This window comes from Nestor notabilis, unplaced genomic scaffold, assembly GCF_000696875.1.
Source record: "Nestor notabilis isolate BGI_N333 unplaced genomic scaffold, ASM69687v1 scaffold5385, whole genome shotgun sequence".
Lineage (NCBI taxonomy): Eukaryota > Metazoa > Chordata > Aves > Psittaciformes > Psittacidae > Nestor > Nestor notabilis.
The window spans coordinates 15,654-43,410 of NW_009929686.1; the positions used below are offsets into that span (position 1 = coordinate 15,654).

General features: G+C 38.6%; 2 protein-coding genes across 2 annotated transcripts in view; both read right to left on the reverse strand.

Moving 5' to 3' along the window:
- The window catches only part of C9 (complement component 9), a 16,539-nt gene extending 4,497 nt beyond the window's left edge, over window positions 1-12,042 (reverse strand). The window contains exons 1-6 of the mRNA XM_010015097.1: window positions 11,957-12,042; window positions 7,565-7,658; window positions 6,742-6,889; window positions 5,194-5,341; window positions 3,368-3,506; window positions 1,997-2,215 (exon numbers count right to left, since the gene is read on the reverse strand). Coding sequence (XP_010013399.1) covers window positions 1,997-2,215; window positions 3,368-3,506; window positions 5,194-5,341; window positions 6,742-6,889; window positions 7,565-7,658; window positions 11,957-12,042 — 834 coding nt within the window. The remainder of the gene's footprint in view (window positions 1-1,996; window positions 2,216-3,367; window positions 3,507-5,193; window positions 5,342-6,741; window positions 6,890-7,564; window positions 7,659-11,956) is intronic.
- Window positions 12,043-16,230: 4,188 nt separating this feature from the next.
- DAB2 (Dab, mitogen-responsive phosphoprotein, homolog 2 (Drosophila)) lies at window positions 16,231-27,465 on the reverse strand. The gene is made up of 12 exons (XM_010015096.1): window positions 27,293-27,465; window positions 26,024-26,163; window positions 25,196-25,294; window positions 24,718-24,849; window positions 22,597-22,680; window positions 22,019-22,066; window positions 21,775-21,837; window positions 19,885-20,517; window positions 18,873-19,026; window positions 17,758-18,276; window positions 17,141-17,232; window positions 16,231-16,293 (listed from the first exon to the last, which is right to left on the reverse strand). Exons 1-12 carry the CDS (start codon window positions 27,384-27,386, stop codon window positions 16,231-16,233), a joined length of 2,121 nt encoding a protein of 706 aa, XP_010013398.1. The 5' UTR covers window positions 27,387-27,465.
- Window positions 27,466-27,757: the final 292 nt, after the last annotated feature.

Sequence of the window (27,757 nt, forward strand, 5' to 3'; positions counted from 1 at the left end):
TTTTACTTATAATGAAACTGCAGCACTTTTAAACATGCCATTCAATCTAGCCCTTTACAACAGGGACAAACTTGTTTAATTCAAATTAAAAGTTCTCCAATTTAAAATGAGCAAGCAGCAAGAGATTTAGTTTATTTCTGTTCTTCCAGTTTTTCAACTTTCTCTTTACTAGTTTCAGCAAGCCCTGTGTGATTGATTTAACAACAAGGTCTTTTTTAAAGTACAATATCTACCTTTCTGACTTTCATAACACTGAAAATTAATTCCTTATGGCTCACTAGATAACAGAAGCTGCCCACTGAGGTCAGCTGGTTTTGTCTTTGTTTATAGGCAGAGTATTAAGTTCTCTCTTTTTCTGGATCACTTCTCTGTTATTCTCAGACTGTCAGAAGGAAGACCACAGCTCCAATTAAAATCACACACACCCCCCACCCCCTGCCAGGAAACGTTATAAAATGAAAATCAGGGAAAAAAATTCCTTGAAGGAGTTTGACCCATGCATACATTCTTAGTCTAGGTATAGTGACTGATATTTTCATAAATTACACTGAAGATTGTTTTATATCATAATCTAAACTAGGACATAGCCGCTGCCCGTAACACATGACAGTTTGTGAAACAGTTGCCCTGAAGACTTTGAGGAAACACATGCATTCCAATCCCCATTATCTGCAGTACTTGACTTGCTAAACAATAGTTACCAAGAGGTGGTACATAATAGGGATTTAGCAACAGACCATCACATTGTCTGGCACCATTTAAAGGATCTTAAACTGTCCTGCTTTGGACTTTCAGGAATCTTCAGGCATCTAAATCTCTCTGAGGAAATTTTTTAGGTGAAAATATTCCTGCCATCCAGCTTGTACAAAATTGCTTTTCTACAAGCTGGATATCCCTGGGCTGTTCCTGGCTTTAACTCACAAGTGAGCCCTGGAGGGTTCTTGGCCAGACACTGCCAGTCCACTAACTTGCAGCAACGTGAGTTTATGGTGATAAACCTCTGCCAGTGACAGATCATGACTCATTTTCTGAACTGATCTCCGAACAAAAATTTGAAGCCAGAAGTCCTGTCACAAACCACTACACTATGAACAGCCTATAATATACCCCGAACTACAGAATTCATGTTTTGTATCTGTGGAGACGATTGGTTGGAGATTTGAATGTTCCATTTCTGTCCCAAGAAAACTCATGCCAATACAAAGTCAGTGTTGTATGCCAGCTTCTCTTTATAGTACAGACCTTTCTCTTCAGCAGTATTTTAATTAATCAGTTATAAAAGTTATCTTAGTTTTTTCCTTAAATCCATTTTCTCTCCAGAAATCTGAATGTATCCTAGGCAACAAGGCTGACAAGGTTTTGAATTAGTTGAGTTCCTTGCATGTGGTGCATTTCAGTATTATGGAGTTGATGTACCTTGTATGTCATGGCATGTTGCAATCACAGACTTTGGCATATATGGTGGCAAAGGGTATAGGACCTGGTTGGTTAATTCCACTAGCACCCAGCTGGTAGTTTACGCTATAGTATCTACAATGTCTAGTATCACATTTTGTGATCTCTGTCTCTTTGACCTCACCAGATTCTAAGGCTACATCTTTTCTACTAAATAAAATGAGGTAGGGCCTATTCTCTGTCTCAAAGGACAGGTAAAGCAGTATGACTTGTGGGTAACTCCCAAATAGGCTTGCTTTTCCCAGACTGTTTATTCAGAACATTTCCTTCAAACATGCTGCAGGGAACCACCAGATGGGCATTGCTTATGAGAGCATGAGAGCTGACAGACCAAAATTATGGCAGTGTGCTTAGCTACATTTGGCCACATCTGAAATCTTAACCCCAGTATCGCCAGGATTTCACTTCTGTGAATAAATAACAGAAAATTAGCAGGCAACTAGAATACTTAGAAAGATTAATATTGTGTTATTCTAACACTGTATAAATTTTACTGCTTGTAAAATAGTTACATTAAAACCTTTAGTTTGATTAAACTTACCCTTTCTGTGGAGCTTTTCAGGATAGAACTTAAACTTGAATTCTTGTTGTAATGATACTTGAAGTTTCCTTCTGAACTACTTTTGTTACTTCCTTCAGTAGGTATGAATTTCACAGAAAACTCAGCATTAAAGTGTGAGGTTTTTTCTATGTAAACCTCTCGTAACATTTTTACGCGATCATGGTAGAACTCCGATGTTAAGGTTTTGTCTGCTTTTGTCTTAGAAAATATAATGAAAAGATTGTATGAGAGAACAAACCAGGCAGTAATAGAAAAATCTACACAGCACTTTAAAGTGATATGTTTTACATAATTTAGCAATACATTTTTCTTTCAAAACAAAACAAATAGAAATACCACTGACCCCCTTCATCTCAATCAATTCAGTGGTTACAGAGTAAACAGAAAACTGCAGTGGCAATATTTCAGTGAGTGTTAAATCTCAGCATGTAACACTGTCAAAGTAATTTATATGTCAACTTTTCCTTTACATGTAAGGAATATTAGTCTCCAGCTCCTTCCTAGAATGCAGAAAAGAATTGCTAATATGTCCCAATACCTGCAATTAATCCGAATTATGATTTTGCTTTCTTTTTTTACAGCAGGCAATAGCTAAATCAGGATACCTATTTCAGTGTTGTTTATTTTTGTACACTTTAGTAGCACATAAGAGTTTTAGTAACTGAAAATAATCATGCACCAAAATCAAATATAAGCAATTATCTCTGTGTCAGATTTATTAATTTTGGGCAGGACCTGTATTAAACTATAATTTTTCTGTGAAGCATCTACTTACAGTGATATGGAAAGCATTTGGTAAGCAAAATACTGCTTTGATTTCTGAAATGAATATGACATTGATGTTTCTAAGATCATTAATACTTTTGGTGTTCAAACCTCACTGGAAGTCATAGTCTGAATCTCAAAAGCCTCTTAGATTTTTTTTTTCAGTAGGACAGAAAAAGACATTGCTGATTAGAAAACCCAAGTGGGACCAGAGTATCATAATATTATTCCTGCCTTTATACCAGTATCTTTTGTTTGTCCTTGAAAAAGTAGCTGAATTGCTGCTCTACCCAGTACATCTCCCATTCTTCTCATCCTGTCATACTATAAACATTCCAGAAAGATAGTTTCATTTACTAGGCACAGGTGCAGCGACGAACATGTGGGAACTTATCTGTCATGAGTTAGCTTAGCTGCTAAAGCAAATGACAATATAACCTGTTTCCCTCTGGACTTTGTCAAAAGCTTGATGCTAAAAAGCTGCTGATTTCAGACTGAAGACATATGCCAAGTCTTCCAGGTGGATTTCAGGATTCAGCATCCAGTTAAACACATCCTGGTTTGCACAAAACAACTTACACTTACATCATAAATGAGAACACCCACATTCCATGGCTTGCGGTAGTACATCTGTGTGTTTCCATCACGCACTCTTTCACAAAGACCATTGAAAAAGTCATTGTCAAATGGTGTGGCCATTGGCTGCATGCCTAAAATATTGATTCTACAAAAGAAATACAAGAGAGATTATGCTTCGGAAAAGGTGTCAGCACCCATAGCCTGTAGACAATGGTATTATGACTAAAAAAGTCAGATTCTGTATGAAATGGAGACTATAGTTGTGGAACTACATATTGCTTCATCCACACAGCAGCTTGCCTTGTCTCTTGTGGTCCTCTCATTGTGTAATGGAGATAACAATACATCTTTCATGAAGCACTTTTAGGGATTTACAAAGCTCTTACTTTTTAAGTGCTTTGTATGAGAAATAAACAAATAAACAAATACAGATATTAAATATCAAGCACAAAGAGAACCTAATGAATAAAAGGAGGTAAAACATTTATTTTTGACCAATGTATCTGTGATGAAGCATTCCCTATAGGTTTAAATGGACATTCCAACATCTATTTTTAACCTGGTTTTTTTTTCATAACTTGTATTAGGTTGTTTGCAGGTAGGAACTTTGATATCAAGTATGTACAACCTCCAACAAATCTGTAGAAGGAATATGCAACTATTTGTAGCACTCTCTTTTCTCACAGGGTGTGATCTGGTGGAATAATAACATTCTTTGGAACAGAGGAGAGAAAATCTGAACCTTTACAATAACAGAGAAGTAAGCATTTTGGCTGTATAGTTCTATACATCTACCTACCGATGTACAAGAGATACTTAAAAAAAATTAACTGCTGATTCTGTATCATTCCTTTGCTCTTCTATGTCTGTTTCATAGATTTGAATCTTTTCAGTAATTCCAACATTTATGTCTGATACATGTCAGTATACTTGTCTGAGGGTAGAAAGTAGTTATCAGTTCATCAAAGTCGCCACTGTCACAACCGCACATCTATATAACATTTTCTCATGGAATATTTTAGTAATAGATTATGGTGAAAATAATAAAGAGGCTACTCCTAAAAATGCCCAAGTATATGGCTTTCTTCCCCGTGCTACAAGGACAACAGTAACACTATCACCAAATCAAATGAAAAGAATATGTCCTTTTCATTTAAACACAAGGTGGTGCTGTAGTATACTTTTATTTTCATCTGTTCCCATTTGGATCACTGCTTTCTGGCTCTTTTATTTGTAGATAAACAGTATATCACACTTCCTTTTGTTTGAAACGAAAGACATACAGCAGCATTTGAGAATATAAAGATTAATTTTCTACTTAGGTTAATGATGAAAACTCCTGTAAACAACAGACATCTGGGAAATGTAACTTTGGAAAAAAGCTGCAGGCAGAGTATTGTTACAGTAAGGTATCCCATCGCATAAATAATCAAGACACATTTTCTCCCTTATAGACATAAATGTTACTAAACTAATTGGGAATGACTGATTCATTATGAAAACTCACTTGAAACATATCTATATATCTATAAATTTTACTTTTAAATAATGATTATTGTGAGTATATTCATGTAACATCTACACACAATTCTATGTAGTAATATAATAATTGATTTAAACAGTCTGCATAATATTTTATTCTCCCCAAGTGTACAAAATAAAACAGTAGTTAGGTGTTTGTCTAAAAGCTACATAGCATTTCTGAATAAAATGTGAACATGATTCAGATTCCACTTTTGGGAGTGTCAGTGCGCCCTAGTGTTTTCAGCTGTCTTTGAAGACAGTCCTAGACTCTTCACAAGGCCCAATACTACTTTTTCCTCTTTACATACCCTTGCCCTGCAGTCCTGCCAACTTCAGACACATCAATATTATGGTTACGGCATGGTGATCGTGGGTCCGATTCACAGTTATCTTCATCAGAAAAGTCTCCACAGTCATTATCTACATTACACACAAGTCGCCGCTTTATACATCGACCTAATCAGAGAATATAACATTGAATGAATGTGGGTTTTTTTTTTTCCAAGATGGACTTCAAATAGCATCCCAGCTACTCTTCACTGAGACCTTCCTCTTCGCATGCTTAATTATTGTCATGAGGAATTCAAGCCCAAGACCCTGCCTCCTTTAAATGAAAAAAGAAAAACCCTAAACCCATACTACTGTATTTACTTATGTACATACTACTGTTTACTAGGATGGTTGAGAAAAGTAAGTGAGAAAAGTAAGTGAAAAATGTTGTCATTTGAAGAAAATTGCTACTTCCTGTGATTTTTTCTGTATTAATCTTTGATTACTAGTGTATTGTTATAGGGGCTTGTTACATTTATACTAAGAGAATACAGGAAAGTGTTAATTCAATATGAACAAAGAATTATTTCTGAATTGTTTGAACTGTTGCTCTTTGGATTACATTATTTGAATAATATGGACACTGTACTGTCAAAAACTATAGTGATTTGTGTTCTAAAGCCACAGAGAAGTCGTAGTTCTCCTAAGGGTGCATATCACAGGGTTTACAAAGACTGGGTTTTTTCTACAGAATTTAAAGATTTGGGGTAAATTTATCCCTAGAATAATAAAACATTTGCTGATATCTGCCACAGCTGTAAGTGCCACACAATGACTGTGAACTAGTATCTAAATACATACTTTCTAATTTTAATTTCTCCACTTGCACTTCACAGTATTTGAGATGAAGACAACAGTGACAATAGCTTGGGACTCAGAATTCACTTAGCATATTTTCTTTTCTTTTTTGACTAATTATATTACCTTTAACTTTTCCTATTTTATTTGGATTTATTATGAATCTTGAACATTACATTTGTTCATATGCCATGCATGTATCATTTTACAGATTTACATCTTACGTTGAATCTAGAGGAATTCTGGTCTCCATCTAGCACACATGATACCAATTTGGTCAGTAAACTTCCCTATCCATTTTATGATGATCCCTTCAGCCCTAGTTTTTCCCAGTGGTTTTTCAGAAAATATAGTGATTCTGTAGCAGGAGGAACAGCTATGCTAGAAGAAAGGACACTGACAGTATGGTCAGCCTTTAAACATGGACTAGTAATTACAGGAGAATTTAAATGAGATGCAAATTACAATGGGAGATGAAAGGAACATAGCCCTTATCAAGGATTGTTCATGATGTGGTTTTGGAGTTGTGGCGTTGCAACCCACCTGTTCATGGACTGCCTTTAAAACCCAGAAATAAGTTACTGCTTCAGGAGATTATCCCCAGCTAGAAAAGCACTGAAGCATATCTCTCTTCTTGTGTATGCATTTTGTCTTCAATGGAAATAGATTTAAATTCAGGATTTCCTGAGTTATTGCATAACTCACTATGGCTTGAAAACAAAACTTACCAGAATTGCACTGAAAGTCAGTACCACAGTCTGCTTCTGGTTCTTCTGGACAAGGTTGGCGGGTTTTACAGCTTTGTGTATCTCCTAAAGCCTGCAGGCATGGTGTTCCACCGAACTGTCCGAATCTTTCAATGCGTCTAGAGCGAAACTTGAAAGATAAATAACACTATTAACATTACTTAGAGAGAAAAGAAAACTACCAGAATGGGAGAATTTTCAACTGAACTTAGAACTTTTCAAAATGAAGCATCTTTGGTGAAATTTTTGGTCAAAAATCCATAGGCACTGGTCATGACATAAAAAACGTGTACTGGAACATTCAATTAATAATATTTTAGCAAGAATGTAGAGGTTCTTATTTTTCACTGTTTATTTTATTTCACTATTTTCATTACTTTCAATTCAGGGAGGACAAGCATCATATATATATTGTAGGCTTTCAAATCTTAAGTTTTCTTTAAGTCTTATAAGAAGAAATTTGCTAAGAAAATAAAAATCTGCTTTTGAAAAAAATTGCTTTCTATTTAAAAAGGTAAAACGTATTAAAAAGTAATGTTCATAATAGAAACATCAACATGGCCAAAATAGATAATTTCTATCAACAAAACATTTTGAATGAGAACACTCGGCCAATTTTGCACATCTGGATGTAGTCTTCTCTTACTTTTATGGTTTACAGATCTGAAATAATCATGGGTTCCATAATATTATGAACATACAACATTAAGAGCTGCAGTCTGATATGTTCCCAATAACCAAAAGGCAGACACACAATGTCCCTTTGGCTGTGGCTTTGAAACAAAGATTTCCAACTATAGCTTACCCTTTGATAGGTGCATGGGTCGCAGGGCCCCCATGCACTCCAGCTGCTCAGTTTACAATCTATCGGAGATGGAGCATTCAGTTCTCTTGTTCCCCTGTGGAAAGCTTTTTCTGAAGAGCTGACAAACAAAACATTCCAGTACAGTCCTGGGCAGTACGCTAAAATCACATGTCAGTTTGTATTTAAACCATAGACTAATATTTTGAAGCATCTTCAAGCTGTTTTCTGCTTCGCTTTCATAGCAGTACTTGGTACTTAGATGTATAAACAGCTGTCTAATATTAAATTCTTTGGTGGTTTAAAATTACATTAAAAAATCTTTGAAGACTTAATAAGCCAGCTCTTTTTCCCCTTTTTAGATATTTGCATGTAACTTGTGCTCTTCTGGTGGGTCATGTTGTTGAAGAGGACCAAACTACGATACACAGAGAAAATCTGCAGTTTCCCTATTCAGGCAGTGCCTGTGTTCCCCATACCAAAAGCTGAAAGCAAAAGCACAGCAGCACATCTCAAACAGACATAGCACTTCAGTACATGTCTTTGTGATTTTTTAGCTTATTAAATTTAATGGGGTTGCCCTCATGCCTAGATAAAAGTTTAATTTCTTTCCTGAGTTGAAAGAAGCCTCATAAATAAAGTTATTATTTGCTAACAGGCTACCTTATATAGTTGGAAAAAACAGACAAGTGTTTAGCTACCTAAGTATTCTTCAGCTTGCCGAGCTGAATACTTTGCCAGTTAGGCCTATACTTTCTAGAGTGGGTGCTCAGTTGTAAATACCATGAAACTCCAGGCTCTTACTAAGTGAAAAGCCATCGCTGCCATTACTCAGTGGAAAGCACCCACAGTTAGACCTTAAAAACTTATTCACTGTAGGATGACTTATTAATTTTAAAAACCAAGGACAATAGTTTAATGGTAACCTCATTTTCTCAGGTAACAATGCTGGGAAGCAGAGGAATGGAGAAGCATTGAAGTCTAACTTGCCCGGTTTGTTCTCCGTAATTCATTCCAATTTGGCATTACATGCTTAGTATTCATCCACTGTGAAGAAAATCTTGCTGCACCTCTCCAGGTTAATGCTGTTTCTTCTGCTTTACAATGGGACCTTCTTTGCTGAGCCCAGCCAGTTGGCAGGTCTGCAGCTCCTGCAGTGTGATGTATGGGCTTTCACTGCAGGCAGGGCCTTGCCCCACACTCTTTGACACCCTTCCCCCGTACATCAGGAATCCAAAGAAACGTAACCAGATTCCACAAGATTGAGAAATCTGCGGTTTGGACAAGATATACCAGTTGGTTCTGCTTGTTGGTGCCATTTATTGTACGTTCAGGTTACATACGTAGTAAGCTGTTACTGAGATTATAAATTGACCTACGTTTCTTTCCAGCTATTGAATCTTAAACAGCTCAGGGATCACAGGGTTGTTGTGCAACTTTTCATATGTTCAGCTGACCCTGACTGGCTCTGATGTCTCAGACTTTCCACTGTCACACGCACCAGCACTAAACACGCACCACAGCTGCTGCTGTATCTGCATCATGCACTTCCACTGTCTTGCCTGCTGCTTCTAAACAACTCCCCTCCCAGAAGCCTCCTAACCTCAAAGCAGGGCCTGCAGTAAATGAATCCTTGGCATAAAATATTGCTTTTAACAGGTAGGATTCTAAAAAAAAAAAAACCAACAAAAACGGAAACAGCAAAAAGCACAAACATGCCCAATCTCCATGGTCAGCAGAAATAAGAATTCTCTCCATACAATAGGAACCTCCAAACTCTTAGCTGGTAGGGGATTGTGAGGCTTTGCTGTGTGCTTGGCACCAGGAATTGTTGCAGTACCTTATAGAGATACAACCTTGTGAAGAGTCATTTTTACACAGAATTCCCTTTCACTAATTCTCTGGTGCACTCTGAGCACCTAAATCAATAATCCATTGGTTAGCAGATGAGAAAACCTCCTTCAGCTGTAATTAGCTAATCTTACAAATACTTCAGCAGTACTACAGTTCATTGTAACTTTCTAATAAGCAGGCAATGCTTCGGAAAGTTGATGAACAGTATTCCATTCCATGTTTTTCTACCATTTGACATGACATTAAAGTCAGTGGAGGGAAGAAATGAAAATTTAACACTCTGGCAAATGAATGACAATCAGCTTGTTCTTTCCCGTATCTGCAAAGATTGCTGCATATATGAACTTTTCATCTCCTTACTGATGTAGGACTGTAAACTTCTGATTAACAGCATCTAGTTTGGCATCTTGGGTTGAAGATTGACAGGTTGTCCTTAAAGATAGTATGAGTGGGAAGCCTTGCACAGTAGACCTTGACGATATATTGAATCACCTAATAGGATTTCTGAAGGCAGATGGATATCTTATTCTTAGCAATTATCTGGTATTCAGGTACTGTCAAATTTTATATTGAAATGAATTTCTGAACTTTTAAATTATTAGCTTAAAAATGCAGCCAGTAAGAATGAACCATGAAGAGTAGTGTCTAGGAGGAGTGCCTAAAGGAGCAGTCAGACACAAGCAAGTACAGATCCTTAAAAGCCTCCCAAAGGTTCCTTTAAGTTACTGGTTTGAGTCTAAAATAAAAATCCCAGGCAGGAAAGGCTGAGTTGAACTTTTCAATGTAAACGGAAATTCTCAATTTCTAGAAACCAGAGCTGAGAGTAGTCTTTGAGCTGACTTATAGGTCCACAGGTTTTCATGCAATCATAACTGAGCAACTTCTGCAAGAACATTCATTGAGTGGTGTACACACACCCCAAAGCCCCCTCCAGATGCAGATCCAGTAAATGCAAGGTTTTGTATTTACTTGAAGCTAGAGAAGAATTTAAAAAAATTTAAAAAAATTAAAAAAAAAGGAAAAGAGAAAAAGCTCATTGTAAATGAGTCTTGTGAACTCTTGAAACACCAACAATGCATCCACCATCAGTGTTGATCTGGAAATTTAATGGAACACATATGGTTAGAAAGTTTTATTCAACATCATTGTTTAGAAAAAACCCCAAAGATATTAGGGGAATTAGCAAGCTTGTCACTTCCATGTTAATCATGGGGAGAAAGGATTACTGAAAAACCATGCTACATCAGAAGATACTAAGTCACACAGCTTAAATAGGAGAGGCAGTAAAAGCAGTTCAACTACTGAAGAATTGTCACTGAAGGTAGCAGCTGGGAGCAAGAACTTCAGAGGCAAGCTTAGATATTGAAATGCCTTCTCTGGTATCCATTATTTGAGGGATGAGAAAGTGCTCTGTCAAAATGAAGAGCCATTTCACAAGCAGTACAGAAAACTGTTTACACCTTGTCTTGGAGATGGCACAATATATTCCGTACACCCTCAGGCCACAGCTTTGGTGATTTGTTATTGAGCCATACTTCAAAATACAGAGCTGTTCAGTTGACCATTTACAAGACTAATGACTCAAGAAAAACTTTTGATTTGACAATGAGCACTGTCCAAGAGAGAAGGCATGGCTCTCTTAAATGGGGAGATGTGACAGAACCACATGAGGTCATCATTTAGCTAACTGTGCTAGCACCATCATGAAATCTTTGGTATGATGTGAAGTCAAGCTGCTGGCCCTTGTTGCCTACTGTGTACTCTCCATAATAACCATATCTTCTGGCTGCAGAATTTCTAACTCAATATATCAAACCGGTGCTTTAATTGGATCTGAATGCCAAAATAACAATAACCATCAAAACATAAGGAGTCCTAGAGACATGTGCAAGAGACAATCTTGGTTGTTCAGCTAGCATTAACATGTAATCACAAAATGCTTCACATAATGCAATTTAAGTCTTAAAGCAGATGGATACCCATTTATTCTTGATGCATATATCAGAGACTCATTTTCTTTCACCAATTAGTACTGACTTCTCTCCTAAATGACATATAGACCTGGCAGCTCTAGTTCTGGTAGTGTGTAGCTCTTCAGATGTTTTCATATGGACTAAGCCTTTATTTCTCCTACTAGTGACACAGTGAAAAAACAAAGGCTATATTTCCAAAGAATTAGAAATAGGCAGTCTAGGAGACTTTAAACAGGAGTAGAAGTACTGTCAACATAAAAGCGTGCAACTTCAGAAAGAAACCACTTGCGATTATATTTTCACACTCGGTATGCAATAGAAAGCAGTTGGCTGAGCTCCACCTCCCCCCAGAACATGACTTCAGCTGCTGTCATTTTTATTGTACCACATACATCCACAACAGATGGATAAACCATTTCTATTTGACTCCTTGAAATACAGTTAAGAAGTAGTTTTTTTTTTTTTTTTGTTAACTGAGCAAGTTACCATTAGAAATATCTGAATTGGAAGTTTATGCTTTGTGTTGAAGAAACAGTACAAGTATCCGCAGAAAATGAAACACACTTACCTTCTGCTTTCCTCCAAAAGTGAGGCAGCCACCTCTAAATTGCATAGTATGGATATAAGCTGTAGGGTAACATGCATGCTTCTCATTTTGTAGATAAATAGACAAAAATCACCATGACTGAATTTGCACTTTATTTGTTCCTTTTGTTATTTATTACCAAAAGAACAAACAAAAAGCAGGGTGTACTGAAGACTGCCAGTTAGTGGCCAAAGCTGCCTTACGATAAGTGCTCTAAAGTCCACTTTTCAGAAAATTCCAATTCTTCCTACATGGACACTGAGAAATAGTGTAAAGTAGCTTCAAGATTAAAAAAATAAACCATTTTTGTTTACTAGTACTTTTTAATATGGGAAAGACATTTTCTATTTAATTAAAGAACAGTTAACTGCCTAGTAAAAAGTAGTCATAGCAGTGACTCATTTAAGGAACAAATAGTTCCTAAAGCATTACTGTTTACAAGAGCAAGTTCAGTGTCTAACATTTTTGGAATCCTCATTTGGAGTGTTAGAGGAATAAACTCCCAAGATCCCCTTTTTTTTTCCTCCCCCAGGCAATGTAAAAAACAACACATGATTTTTTGTCATTATGAGGGAGTCTAAAACTCTTCAAGCTTTCACTCTGTCACCAAAACCCAAAACCACAAGCTAGCTTTGTAGAGGGGCATTCCTATTCAGTAGTTTGCTGTAATCCAGATTTAAGGCATAATGTGTTGGACATAGTCACAAGACAGAAGTAACTCATAAATAACCTACTGTTTAGCAGTTAATAAGCATCTGGATGCAAGCTTAAAAAAAAAATTATCTAGTATAAGAATATTCCAAATTACAACAGGTAAGAGAACTTTTTCTGTCCCCTGATTTGTTTGGCAGGAAGAGGGGATGGCGTGGAATAGTGCAGACAATTTTTTCCCCTGTTCAGTCCTTACTTTTAGATAATTTCATTTAGAGCAACTTAAATCTGATGCAGCCTCAGCCCAGCTTAATGTGTCCAGTTGCACTAATTTGTTGAGCAATAATGCAAGACACAAACACTTGCAATATTGTATTGTTTCATCAACCCTACTTCAGTGGATGCTATATGTACACCACCACAGTTCATGGTTCTTTAAGACAGAGACAAAAATAAGAGTAAACTTCTATTCAAACTAAGCTTGCAGATGAGCAAGCATCTTTAGCCAGCTTGTAAGAGGTACTGCTGAACAGCTCTTAGTGATCATCCTGACAGCTATTTCAAAACTCCAGCATAGATGGACTGTTAATTTTAGCTTGACAAGCAAATGGTCATTTAGATGTTTAACTCAAATACTGGTAAACATACTCCTTCACTCAAGCACCAAGACAGCCGATTGTTGCAATAGTACCTTTGAGTACTAAGTTACATGTTGCCACGCGGCAGGGGGGAATTATAAATGGAAATCAGTGAATCTCTATGAAGCATAAGGCCTGTATTTCAAGCTGGATACCAACTGCCTTTCAATGAATTGTTTTCAATCTGTTAACCACACAAATCAAACAGCATTAAAAAGTAAGCAAGCATGCACCCATTCTATTTATTCAGTGATACACTAGGCTGATAGTTACAGGTCAGTCTCAAGTACTGAAGGTTAATCTAAACCAGTAACTAATATATTTAATCCCTTTCAGCGACCTGCATTGCAAGGAACTGTAAAATTTGTTCTGAAGAAGTGCTAAATGTTCTAATTCAGTGTCCCCCACATCTGTTTAGACCTCCTGCAAAGCTGGAATAGACAAGTTGAATTAGCGAAACTTCTTAAGGCAATGCAATTTAAGGAGCTGGCTTCCAGGTTGCTGCAAAAGGGAACAAGAAAGCATCTTTAGTAACAGCAAACTCAGGTTGAGGAACTTACAGGACAATCTTCTACTGGCATTTTACTAAGTTAAGTGGGATTTTATTTATTTTTTTTTACTGTGGGAAAACACCTGTGGAACAGGCCTGATGAAGAAGTTGCAGAAAGACTTAAGAACTTGCTCTCAGGCAGCTATAGCTAGAACGTGTGAGAAAATTCTTAGCAAGTTCTGGACTCCCAATGTCAAGTAAACCATAAAATTGAATTATGGAAAACAGAATCAAAAGCCACACTTGATATGAAGAGTTGCTTCTGTTTAATGTCATTAGGTAATATCACTTGAGATACTACAGTTTTATATAGCAGTGTAACATCCATAAGTTTCTACATTTCCAGTTTGAGACAAACACTTAAATTCATAGCTTTTTTGCATTACAGAAAGTGCAAGAGGTTTATATACAAGACTATTGCATGGCTGGCTGAATTGGGTACTAAGGCTGTATTCAAGTTGACTTTCTTAGCTCTTCAGTTCAGCAGCTGATTAGGCATTTGATTTAACAACACTATTTCAAGTTTATACTTGCTATTATCAGAAAAACTTCCAACACATCAGCTATCCCCACTGGCCAAGAATGCAGCTGTTATAGTCAGTTATAACCAACTGACCTAGAGATCTGTTAATCAAGAGGTTCTTTAGAAAAGGCACAGTTTAAGAAATGGAAGACTACCCCACATTAACAGCACAGAAGTGGTAGATCTGTTCACAAGGAATCTAGGCCTGGTGTGAAGCCATGATTGTCTTTTTGCCTTCTAACATACTGGAAATATGCCACACTGCACCATGACAACTGAAACTGAGCAACATCAGAGACATTCACTGAGATATATGCAAGAAGCCTATCTGCTTGTTCCATTTGTCTGCCAAGCCACATTCATAGAAAAGTAATCCTAGTGGATTTCCCTCTCTGAAAAAAAGATCCCCATATTAGCACCAACAGAACAGTTAGTGTCCATGACTACCTCAATGTTCTGCAAGAAGCGTTTCAGCTTATCTGACCCTACAGTGTAGACTTCTAATACCCAGGACTCCCACAGTTCTGTTACAGACCCCATAGTTAGTCCCTTTATTAAACATTCATGGTAGAATGATAATTTTACCATTAAACAGACAAGTATTAGATTTATTATTTTTCCTTTCCATACAGTTTATATCTTTGGCTCAGAGACCAAGTCATACGACCAGTCACCAATTAGAGCTCAGTAGTATCCACTTAACTGGGTGCTGTTGTGTTAACAGGCAGCTGACCTAGTTTAAGGTGTGGAACTTTAGCTACTAATTCAATTCCCTTCTTCACTTCTTCCCCAGGTACATTCAGTTCCTGTGTTTTAGGACAGTAAGTGCTACAGAAAGAAGAATTGCAGTGACCGTGTTTATAAGACCTAGTGTTCCTAAGCTCTTCTGTGGAAGATTGCAAAGAACTAAAGTAAAATTAGCATCCACCAATTTGCATTTGGGTCTCCAGCACAAGTCAAACTGAAGTCCAGCTCTCCATTTGCTTTGCCCTGAATTATCATCTTCACAGCATGTTCTTTGAGAGTTTGTGTTTCAATCCACCTGGATGTATTTAGATTACAGACATCATGGAACAGCAGCAAGAGTGGCAGACAGCAAAGTGAAACGTAGAAAAATCATGTTGAGAAGAGATCCAGTTATTCTGTTTGTCCTTTTCCGGTTATACCTAGTATGATGAACAGGACTTAGGGTTAGGATAGCTATAAGTTAGTTTTATTGATTAAACTTGCTTAAAGCCACGAAGAACAAAACTAAAGCAATAAATAGCAACACTTATCTTCCAAATCTTCCCCTCATACACTGTCTGGCTTTTAACAGAAGTGTGGCAGAAAAACAGAATTTCTGGTTTCACAGTTTATGTTCACAAGACAATGGTACAAAAGTTGGAGTTACATTAGTTTCTAGTAGCAAAAGCCCTCACAAGAGCCCTTATTCTGTTTTTATTCCAATTCACCCAGAGTACAAACCTTTAATTATTCAGGGGATTAAGCTTCAGAAATCTGTATGGGGTGCTGTGTACTAACACTCTCCTAGAGAGGTATCCGAAGGAATTTAGTCAGCCCCTCTGAGTTTTGCAGTACATAATTACTCATTAACTTTCCTCAAGGGAAAAATTGAGTTCTGCTGTGGCCTTGAAACCTAAATCTGTGGAAGAATAAATCTTTATTTCTGAGAAAGAAATAAAAGCTGGCTAGGCTTAGCTTGGCTGCAGCTATGCATAAGTCTGAGTAGAGGGTTTCTAGCAGAAGTGTTCTTCTAGAGATTTTTTATCACACTTCAGAGAAGCATTACAGTTAAGCTAGAGTAGTTTTTCGCCAGCTCTTTACCAAAGGTTTTACAAATCAACTTCAGAGAATGAAGTAGGTTGTCTTATTAGTGATAGACTTACCTTATCTATGCAAATGGGTTGCCAAAAGAATCATCAAAAGAATCAGGAGGTGGTTTCTCAGATTCTCTCTGGGAGGGGGGGGGGGGGGGGGAGAAAAAAAAAAAAAAAAAGAGATCACCAGCCATTAGTGGGTTTCAAGGTTTCACCAGGTTTATTCTGCATGGCTGTATCAGCTAGTTCCTGTTCCAAACACCTTCTGGATAGAATACTGAAGAGTCCTTGCTAAGTATACATTAACTGTACTGTGTTAACAAGAGAAAAGGGCTCCAAAGCCATGTTAGCAGTTATCTAAGTCTAAGTCAAGGTATCTTTCAGAAAAGCCACATGTCATACCTGAACATTTATTTGGAGTTGAGCCAGTGTAGTTATGATGAGATCTATTTTAACCAAATGCTAAATGTCTTAAGACAGCATTCAGGAACAGATCCAGAGTTTCCAGCCAAGGGCTTGAAGTGCTCTGTCCCAAAGGAAGTGACGTGGTTAAGCCTCTTCTATCCCCAGCGGGTACTGAACATGGGACCCTCGCATTTGTTCAGCAAGGGAGCTTCAGTCTGCACTGCTTAGTCTACTGCACAGAAAGGTAAGTATAATCAAAGTGGAAAACTTCTGCAGCTACATGATTTTACTGTCATTTGTTGAAGCTCCCAATACTGAAGAAATTCCTGTTAGGGATTGCAATGTGGGGAACTGGTTATGGACCCAAGCCAAATGGAATCATACTTTGTTGCCTTCTTGCACAAGTGCCCTGTGTTAGATTAATTATTAGCCTCACACATGCAAGAAATTTTGTTCCACAGCCTAAAGCCAGAACTAAGCCAGCAGTCAAACACAGACACCCCTCTTAAGGACAGAAAGGTTGGCTGGGTTAGTTTTGAGTTAGTTTCTTTTGTTTGCTTGCTTTTTGTTACTACTTACAGATGAGGTACTGAAAAGGTCTGTTTTAGCTTGACTTTCAAATAGGACATCAGCAGGCAGCACACTTTGTTGGGGAACAGGCTTTGGTGGTTCTAAGGAGAAGAGACAAACTGCTGTAATCATTTAAAAGCTTTAACAAGTCCTCAGCTCTGTCTAAGCAACACCAAAGCTTATCTAATCAGGTACACAAAAATCTCCGCATAGAATTTGCTTTGAGTGATCTCACAATTTTATCTCCTGCTTGTCCTTCATGATGCTTAAGCTAGATGGGACATGGGACTTTTAACATTGTATGGACCTAATTTACCTTTTCTATTCAAATAGTTTAGGCACTAGGTGTCAGTGTCTGACCACCGACATTGATCAATTCTGTAACATTATTAAGGGAGGCAGTCCTTCAACCCTGTTGCAGTAATCATGGAATCAAATTTTTAGTTCTATCAAAAAAGACCAGCGATCAGTCATCCCAATCCCTGAGAGCAGCCATCCAAAGAAAAAAAATATTTTACCAGTCATTTTAGCAGAGAGCTTGCTAGCTTCCATGTCATCATGATCTGTACTATCTTGAAGAATGCCTACTTTACTACTAAAATAATTGCTGAAAGCTCCAGAAGCACCTGAAAGGTTTTGCTGCTCTCCTCTCCTTGCTGGTACTGCAGGTGGCTTTGTCAGCTGGAAGTCTTTGAACATTTCCTTGACATCCTTCATCTCTTTATCACCAAGTGGATCCAGAGCAATAAAAGCATCACTTTCTTTCTTGGTAAGCTCCTTCTGAGGCACAGTTCTAGGTGGTGGCTGAGGTGGGCTGGTGGTTGTTGTTGGCAGTACAGATGGGGTCTGAGCAGGTAGTGTTGAAGATGGGAACACGCTACTCTGGAAGGGATTTACAGCACTAGATGGCTTCGCCCATGGATTAGATTGTATTTGTGCTGGCTGTGCCCAGAGGCCAGAGGGCTGAGAGGCTGCTGGACCAAAAGATGCAGGCTGGCTCCAGCTTGGCACTGCTTGAGTGCCAAAGGTAAATGGCTGAGTAAATCCTGTAGACTGAGCAGGCATCACAGACCCAGAAAAGACTGAGCCAGCCTGGGTGAAGGCAGTTGTCTGTGCACTCCATGGTGAAGTTACTGCCATGCCACCTGGGGGGAGGGAGAGACTGTTGTTATACAGCACTTCAGATATCAGAAGACCTCAAAGAGAGTATCAATTCCACTGAGGGTACCAGCAAAACGTTTTTCATGTACTGTTTGCAAAAATGTGGTGGTTTACACTCAAAAATCAAGTCATTTGGGGAGGAGGAGAGAAGGAGGTTAGCATTTTTTAGTTTGCTCCATTTCAGTCATGGAGGAATAGAATTGAAATTGATATAATAAAAGAAGGAACTTTTATTATATAGTCGTAGCACAGAAGTGATAGATGCATTTGCTGTATAGTTACTTCTGTGCAAATGATTACTAAAACTCTGCAGCATTGTCACCCTCGCCTCCCAAGTTGTTCTAGGCACACTTGAACCTTGTGCACCTGAAGCAGAAATCTGTCAAAGTTAAAGCAAAAAATGCTGCTCTAGTTAAGGACGCAGAGTTTATGCCTCTATTTGCAGAATTTAATAGTTGAGGCAGACAGCACATGGATTAAAGGGCACCGCACTACATCTAAAGTAAAGGAAAACTAGAACCCCTGTTTTGGTGTTAGCAGATATCTTAGATGGGAACAAGACCTTCACTTGTGAACTAACCTAGACCAGCCACTGGAAGTGCTGTGGTAGGATTTGTTTTGAAAAGGTCCAGGGGATTAGTTGGCACAGGTCCTGTTTGTGCCACTGAGGTCAAGCTAAGGCTCTCTGTAGTTGGCACAAAGAAGTTTGAGCTAAATAAGTCATCTGATGCATTCTAGAAAGGAAAGAAGACAAAAAAAAAAAAAAGCAACTTAGTGAGATGGCATAACAGAACACATGCTAGATGATCAAGACCCACCAGCCCAGAGCTACAAGGAGAGCAGAGATGGAAGCTTTGGAGTATCCTTTAGAGACCAAGCATTAAAGTTTCAAACTTCACCATTTGGTTCATGCCTACCGAGATGCATGGCATTAACTAGATATAATATATAGGAGTTACAAGTCAACAGCAGAATAAGACTTAAAGGGACTGAATTATTTGCTATAATAATGAGCTTCCCTCTGCTCCCCACCCCTCTAAATGTTCCTGCTTAATCTGTAGTGACCCCTGCAGCTGTGGCAAGCCTAGCAGCAGAGTTTTGCATCATTTGAGTGCAAGACAAATGCAGCTGACCAAAAGCCAACCTATGTCTTATCAAGCAAGTTGCTGAGATTGCCCTCAGCAGCGAGGTGCTGAGAAACTATATAGATTTCTGTTAGCCAATATTCATACCTCATTGTTATGAAACACAGGTTGATGGACATACAGCTATCTTAACAGGTTCAGCATTTATATGAAGTGTTAATGAATACAGCAGCATACTTACCTTTACAGACCTTTACAGAAGTACGGCAGCATTAAGGAAGAGAGTATATAATTTAGTGACCATAGCTACTATGAAACATTCACAAGTGTTAGAATGTACCATTGCTACAGAGATGTTAGAGTAAGCACAGTAGCTAGAAAAGAAGTAGATGTGCTGTGAAGCTATTTAGCCAGATAGATACACAGTATAAGGAAAGAAAAGATTCCTTCACCCAGCTTCTGAGTAACAGCATGCATATCACCATTAATTATTTGAACATGGTTCACCTTGACAGACCTCCTTCCTCTTCCTGGCTTGGTGCTTTGTGGTGGTGGGCTAATTGTTATGGGCTCATGTGACATGAAATGCATATTGCTTTCAGAATCCAGCTTTATTCCATTCTGCAGAGATAATCCTTTGGAAGAACCTTCCACAAACAGGTTTGTCAGGGCTTTAAGGGCACCATTCTGTTTGGTCTCTGGTACCCCATTTGGAGTTTTCACTGCAGGTGACTTACTCTCAAGTGGCCACTGGTATGTTAGGGCTTCTTGTTTGCTAGTTCTATTAGAGATCTGGTCAAACTCTTTACCAAAGTAGTCAATATCACCATCTGAAGGACCATTACACACTGGTGTCAAGGTGTTCAAACTTTCCTTCTTCTGATCAGATTTTAGAGAATCAAATGAAGGTGGTGCAGATTGGTCTGGCCGTGCAAAAGGATCATCACTGAAAGGGTCTGGATTAGGTGTAGGAAAAAAGCTGAGATTGGTAGAGAAAGAACTCTCAGGCAAGAAGGGTGGCTGTGGCTTTGGTGGTGGAAGAGAGGTTGTGATGCCATTCAAGAAGAGATCCTCTTTTGTAAAAGTCTGTTTGGTTTCAATTTCAGAATTTAGATCCACTAACAGAACCTCTTTAGCTTCCTATTTGTCCAGAAAGAAAAAACAGAGTTAGTTTTATGTAGGACTTGCTGCATAGTATATAAATTCAAGGAAAACAGCTGCAAAAAGAGAGAACCTAGTATCCAATACATTATACTAATAAGCATTCAGTGTTGCACTAAATCTTCACCTTGTAAGTCATTAAGGCAAGCACTGCTGGCTGTCATCAAGTCACAGCTACTTGCTTTTAACATGGAGGTTCTGAAACTACCTGTTATAAAATCACTTAGTTAAGCATCAGATGCTTGTTCTATGGACTAGAGACTAGAGTCATCAAGCACTAATTGCACCTAAGCTTTCACTGGAGTCAAGAACTCTTGAGTTCTAGTCCCTTGCTTTGACAAGTTGTGAAATCACACTGCCTTAGTGAGATTTCAAGTTGCAGTCTCAGCTTCAGAGTAAAATTGGAGAGCTATTTCCCAGTGGAAGATATTAACATGCCATCTCTCCATCAAGCAGGCAGTATAAGGGTAAAGACTTAGTCACTAGCTGGCTTGACAGCACCAGTTGTATCATAGCTGGTAGTGTCTTACAGTGTCAGAATAAACTGGTAAGATTTCAGGGGTCATACTGAGCTATGACAACGTTTATGCACACTTCTGTGGAGTTAAGCCACATCTTGAACTAGGGCTACTGATCTAGAATGGCCAGAAGTCAGCTCCAAGGGACTTACTTTAGGGTTCACTTGTCCATAAAGATGAGAAGGACATTTTTATCAGGGAGTACAGTGATAGGATGAGGAGTAATGGTTTTAAAAGAAGAGTAGATGTAAACTAGACATTAGGAACAAGTTCTTCCCTATGAGCATGGTGAGGCACTAGAACAGGCTGCCCAGAGAAGCTGTGGCTGCCCCATCCCTGGCAGTGTTTAAAGGCTAGGCTGGACAGGGCTTGGAGCAACCTGGTCTAGAGGAAGGTGTCCCTGTCCCTGGCAGGAGGATTGGAACTAGACAATCTTTTGGATTTCCAACCAAATTCATTCTATGATTCTATGACTAATAATACAGTATTATGTCTGTCATGCAGTCTCAAGTGAGCTCTGCTGGATAAAAATGACATTAGCTAGTCTAGTTAGCAAGTAGATACTATTATATTGCTAAGACACTAGTACACAGATAACTAGACAGATGTCTCAGTCAAAGCAGAAACCAGGATTAACAAAGTAAAACCAGATCTTATTACTAGGACTGAGTTTGCTCTCAAAGCGAAATATAAGAAAGATAAGCTAGATCCTACTTACTGTGGGACTGCTCATATCAGGAGGTGTTGACATATCCCCAAATAAGTCCATCTGGTCAACTCCCTTGAAGCCAGAAATATTGAAAGAATTGGTATTCGTTAGAGTTCTTGCAGGATCAAGAGTCAAACACTATGCACATCTACTGTAAACTCATCTATAAATATCGCAACCCTCATACAATGTGGAGGCAGTCAACTATGAACTCCTCAGTGGCATCAGCATGAACTTCTAAAATTTAACCTACCAGTTTCATTTTGTCAGCTTGATCAGCAGGTGGTGCTTCACTACCACTCTGTAACAGATAGATAACGATGTCAGCAATAATTGGACTGTCAAAATTTGCCTTAAGCAAGGGACTTGCAAGCTTCAAAGAGCAAGTGATGGAAAGAGGAAGTATGAGGGAGGTCACTATTCAGTATTCTGTAGGCCCCTTTTACTCCCATTTCAATGTAAATGGGCATTTCACATTGCCTCTGTAATGCTGGCAGTGTAAAGGAAGTCAAAAGCTTGTTGTGTTGCAGCAGCATACCTTAACAAGTGAGGCTAAGTTGGAATGACCTACCTCAGTCTTATCTGCTTCTTCACTCTAAAGAGGAAAAGAGGGCTTTTAGTACCAGACATTATGCAGAATACCCAAAGCCTCTCACTTTGGAGAGTAGAAGGTAATTAAACTGATGATACAGTTACCAACCAATAACTTCAAGTGATCCTGGATTTAGGCAGATCTCAGTGTCAAGTCTAACAAGAGCCCAATAGCCAAGCCAAAGATGAAGCAAGCTTTATTTCTATGCAGACTAATGTTTTTTCTATAATTTTACTTGCCTTTTTCTTGTCCTCTTCTTGTTTCTTCTTCATATTATATATCAGTTGGAAGAGGTCCTTAAGATCAACAACTAGAGGCTCAGCCTGAAAAAGAATAGCTTTTAGGCCATGTACTATTTCTCCCTGGACTTCTAAAGCAAGCTGTGCAGCAGGCTGAACTTTCGTCAATAGTGAGAGGGTAGGAAAAGCAAGAGTTTAAAGGACTGTCTAGTCTACATACAAGAGAGCTTACGTAGAATTCAAGGGTAATAGGTCACAACCAACTTAAAACTGCTGTTAACTACACAGGGAAAGTTGCTGTATGTTTGTTCTACGCCTGCTGTGTTCTTGCTAAGAAGTTTGTAGCACAAGATTATATAAGTGCATGGCAATTTCTAATCTTATTTCCTTGAAAGTGCAAAGTTTATCGAAGCCCTCTGGTAGTCTCATGAGAGGAGAAACATTTTGCATCCACCTGTTCCCACCACCTCCAACACTGAACCTGGCAAAAGCTTCTAAAGCTAATACTACATTATTTTAAACGGGACGCAATTAGTAAATAAGGAAAGCAAGCATAAGGTAAGATTATCATTACCTCAAACACATAGAAAAGATACCAGCTTTAAGTGGTAATTGCATCACAATGACAATTTGGTGTGAATTAGATTACAAGTTCGCATGAATTAGAAAGGCACTGCATTCCCTGCACACCCATTGGCAAGAATGTTTTGAGTCATTACTGAGGTAGTGGCAGGTTCAGCTGTACTGATTTGGAACTTTTGCTTGAGGCAGATAGCAAGTGTCAGTGTCTAGAGCAGGACAAGTTCACCTTTTCAACCACTACCATTGGCTCAAGCAGAGAAGCTGGTGAACAAATCTCACTGTGTATGTCTGTGCACCATCCTTCCCTAGTCGAGGGTTTTAGGCATGCAACTGCTAGGAAAGCCATTTGAAGAGTGACCAACTTTGACAAACTACAGCTGCAGAAGTCTAGAGCTGCAGAAGTCCTCACTTCCCAGCTAGACAAGTTTGTGTTAAAAACCAACCAGCAGCAAGTCAAGAGCTGTCTACAGCTTGGTTAAGCTTATAGGCTGGCAAGTAGCACCCCATGGTGAAAAGCTCTGAGAACAGACTTCACTCCAGAGAACCACATAGAAGGCTTTTGTATTTAATCTGCAATTCCAGTGAAGCCAGTATAACACAGGACTCAAACTAATAAAACAGGCTTAAGAAAAGGTGTTACAGCTATTACTAAAGTAGTAACATGCTCCAAAAAGGAGGCCCTCAGTTCTGCCTGCAACAGGCCTGAAGCTGCCAACAGGTTCTCCAGGAGGGCAGGCAGGGATGTTTGTGAAGATACTACTAGCTTTGAAGACTTGGCTCATCAAGTCATGATAGTGACTATAATAAAGACATTATAAGGCAAGCTAATAAACTGTAAATACCTAACAAGTTCACGTCATTTAGGAAGCTGCGTAATACCCAGCAGTAATTCCAAGTAGCTTGTTTCCGATACTGCTTATGTACAGATTCTCTTCAGAGAGACAAACCCTGAATACAGGATCTCTGCATAGGGAAGAGCTTATCATAGAAGGATCACAATCCCACCCAAAAGAAAGTCCAGGAAGACCAGACCTACTATTTGCTGGCCCCAGAAACAGCACTGCAGTTGAGTAAGTCTGTTTTCACTGCTGTGCAATATAAAGCAGCATGTGAATAAAACTAGAGGAGTTCTAACATAATTCCTGTTAATTCTGAGTGAATCTTCGGCTATTTGTCTCAAGAACTAGCATTCTCATTGAGAGTAACAGGACACTGTACAAGAAAGCCCATGATAATGGCTCCTGTTCATCTCACTAATGACTTCCATACTGCATGGACAAATTAAGCAAGGTTAATTATAGTAAGCAAGGCTACTTGAGTGTTTTTCTTCTGGACTACAGAAAAGATGAACAAGATAGAAGCCATTGGTAACACAGTAAATTCCTACTGCCCTCCTCTAGGAGAAGAGTCTATTCTCCTGTGCTGGTATTCCCCTGTACCTCATAGGGCTACCAGCAAAACACTACACTGTTATCACACGTTAAGTGTTTACTCAATAGCATCACTTATAGCAAGTAGAAAAGGGTTTCTTATGCATACCTGTTGAGCTGTTTTTATAGCAAAAAATTGGTGTTGGCCTTCTCCTCCACATATATAGCCAAAGGCACGATTGTCTGTTACATCCCGAGCAATAAAGGAGATTTTGTTTACTGGATGCTCATGCTCTATGACCTAGAATTCGAGGAGGTGAAAAGAAACAAAAAAAAAAACAAAAAAACAAAAAAACACCAAACAACCCCCATTTAGATTCCTAGAGACATAAGAGCTGCTTTTCTCTGTAATTAAAATGACTGAGACCATTATAAGGCTTCTATTCAAGACTCATTTATCAGACTTTGATGTAAGATGTAGCTATCTTTCTGGCAGGAGGATTCAGCATTACCAGCCATTTCACAAGCCATTTTTCACATGCAGAAAGGGGGACGTGATTCCATTAAGGAATCTAGTTCAGATGGTCTAACTTCCAAGCACCTCACAGGCTTTAAGAATCACACTAAGAGAGTCAGTCATATCTTACCCCCGTTTTCTCATCTATTATTTTGATACCAGAGAGGGAGATGTTCACCGAGATCTTCTGTTTGTGTTGACCGTGGGAACGGGCCGCCGCTGCCATTCCCTAAAAGCGATAAATATCAAAGAATTGATGAGACTTCTGTTAGACTGAGTTTAAAGTTGTCCCTTACATTCCCTATAAGCCCAAGGCTGTGACCCTACTAGTGTTAATCTAGTTATTCCTATGCAACTGTACAAGTTTGAGCAGCATTCCTCTTACAACATATGCTTGACTAGGTTTGAGGCAATACCTCAGAACTAGATTATGTTTCCCCTGTAAATGTTTTAGAGCTTTAAAACTTCTTATCTTAGTTCACTAGACTGCTGCACTAGCAGCACCTTTATGAGCTTTCTCAGCTTCACTTGAAGCTATGCAAATGTTAAGCACTTCAGAGTAATTTTTTGTTGCTTCGATCTCATTTATTCTTTGGCTTATTTGTATCTCATGGTGTCAGTATTGCCATAGGATGTCAATTTGTGCTTTGAGGTCAATGTTAAATTGCACAGTTCCTCCCTCCCCATCCAAAACCCAAGCTTACTGTGATCAAATTCATACTATTAACATCCGTAGTGGATGCCTACAAGAGAACCAAAGGAGCACTCCCAAGCTATTAGAGAAATACCACCCTTTGAGCAAGGGTTACAGCCTTAGAAGTAACATGCATCTAGGATGTGCTGTTATTTTACTGTTTTACCATTAAGCTGGATTTGAGCTTGTGCCAAAGTGATCATTTGATCTGCTTTTTGAAGGCTACTCAGAAGGTGTTCCTGACATGCCAGCTCAAGCCCTTACCTTCAGCTTCATCATTGAATCCTGACTCATTTTGTCTCCTCTTGCCTCTGGGACATCATCAATGCCAATCAGTTTAGCTTTGTATCTTATACCATCACCTTTGAATCTAGCCAAGAGAGATTCATCTGTCTTTTCTGACCCTGGAATGAGAAAAACTTGTGGGTTTTTTTTTGTTTTTAAAAAGACATATTTAAGAACTTCAAGCCCAGCATAGACAAAACCAACATATAAGTACATATTAAAACTGTCCCTTGAGTAGAGGTGACTAAAAAAACCTTAGTCCTGCCAGTATCATGTACATGGCAAGATATTTACTCCTTTAAGGTCACTGTACTCTTGTAGAATCTGGCCTCAGTTCAAGGCACGAAGCCCAGTGCTTAATATTTGAGGACTTTAGAATATTTGTTTGCCACATAAAAAATACCCCAAAACATTTATAGGCAACAGCCAAATAGATATAAGTGCTCAGGAAAACAAATCAAGCAGAAATGGTACTTTCCATGGCTATACATGATGCTCAATATGCCTTTCAGAAGTTAGCACCTAATTCCGTGGTAGTCAGGTCTCTTCTTGGTATGCAAGAATTTCCTAGTTCCTGTGCTAAAGCTTTTTATCATAACCATTATTTCTGCAACAAGTCCTGGTACCCCCATCCCTGTAACAAATTGGGTTTTTAGCTAATTTACTATTTCAGCTCTTGCCATCACTTCTCAGAACTGCTTGTTTTTCATCTCTGCATGCTCAACATGCTCTGTGTACCTCAGCATGCATTTCTCTATGAGGTAACTATATTTACATGAAAATATTTTAAAAAAATAATCTGGATCTACAATAATTCCTATGAAATGAGTTGTCTAGCTTCTCTGGACAGGAGTCTGTATCCGTATCTAACACATCACTCCCTCTCTGGAAGGAAGTAAGTTTAGGTTCAGTCTGTCAGCTACCTGGATGGTCCTGGGTCTGGTCACCTCCCCAGGAGGCTTTCACTTCTCTGGGCTCTTGGTGACTTCTCAGGCTCAGGAAATGAGTCATTTAACAAGTGGAACTGAGAGCTTTAGAACTTAGAGGTGGAAAAAAAAAACCCAACCCTTTCAAGCTAAATCCTGCCTTTCAGTTAGATTAATTTTACTAGATTATTTACTGACTTTTACGATCAGCTTGAAACCTCCAAGTTAAACTATGTGTGAGAGTGATCTTAGTTTTAGGCAAGTGAAAGAAAGATTAAGGATACTGACTGGAAGAGGTGTTCAAAAGGCACGTATTTCTTACCTTTCTTTTTTTCTTTCTTCGAGGGTTGTGCTTTTGGTGGAGTCTGCTGCTCAGGCTGGCTGTTGGTAGTTGTAGTTTCAGCTTCAGTAGACATGATGAGAGGGTGATCAGGTATGCTTGCTGTAGATTTTAAAAATCAAAACAACAATTGGTAGGCAGACATAACATTTTACCTTGAGAAAGAAATATTCTTATTAAACCTGTCAGTCTAGCTTTGTTCTGCTGGACACCAGAGACTGCTAATGCCTGGAAGTTTCAGTAGTGATCATACAGGAAGTCCAACTCAATGTCAGGCTACAGAGAACACGAAGTTATGGCCAGTAGGTGATGAACCTTCACCTCAGTAATACCTAATCAGTAGATCACACTGACCTACATCTACAGGCTGTACTTGCATCACTCTGTTTTAATCTGTCAACTTTTAGCTTTTTACCCTTTAAAGCTATTTATAGAACCTCAGATATT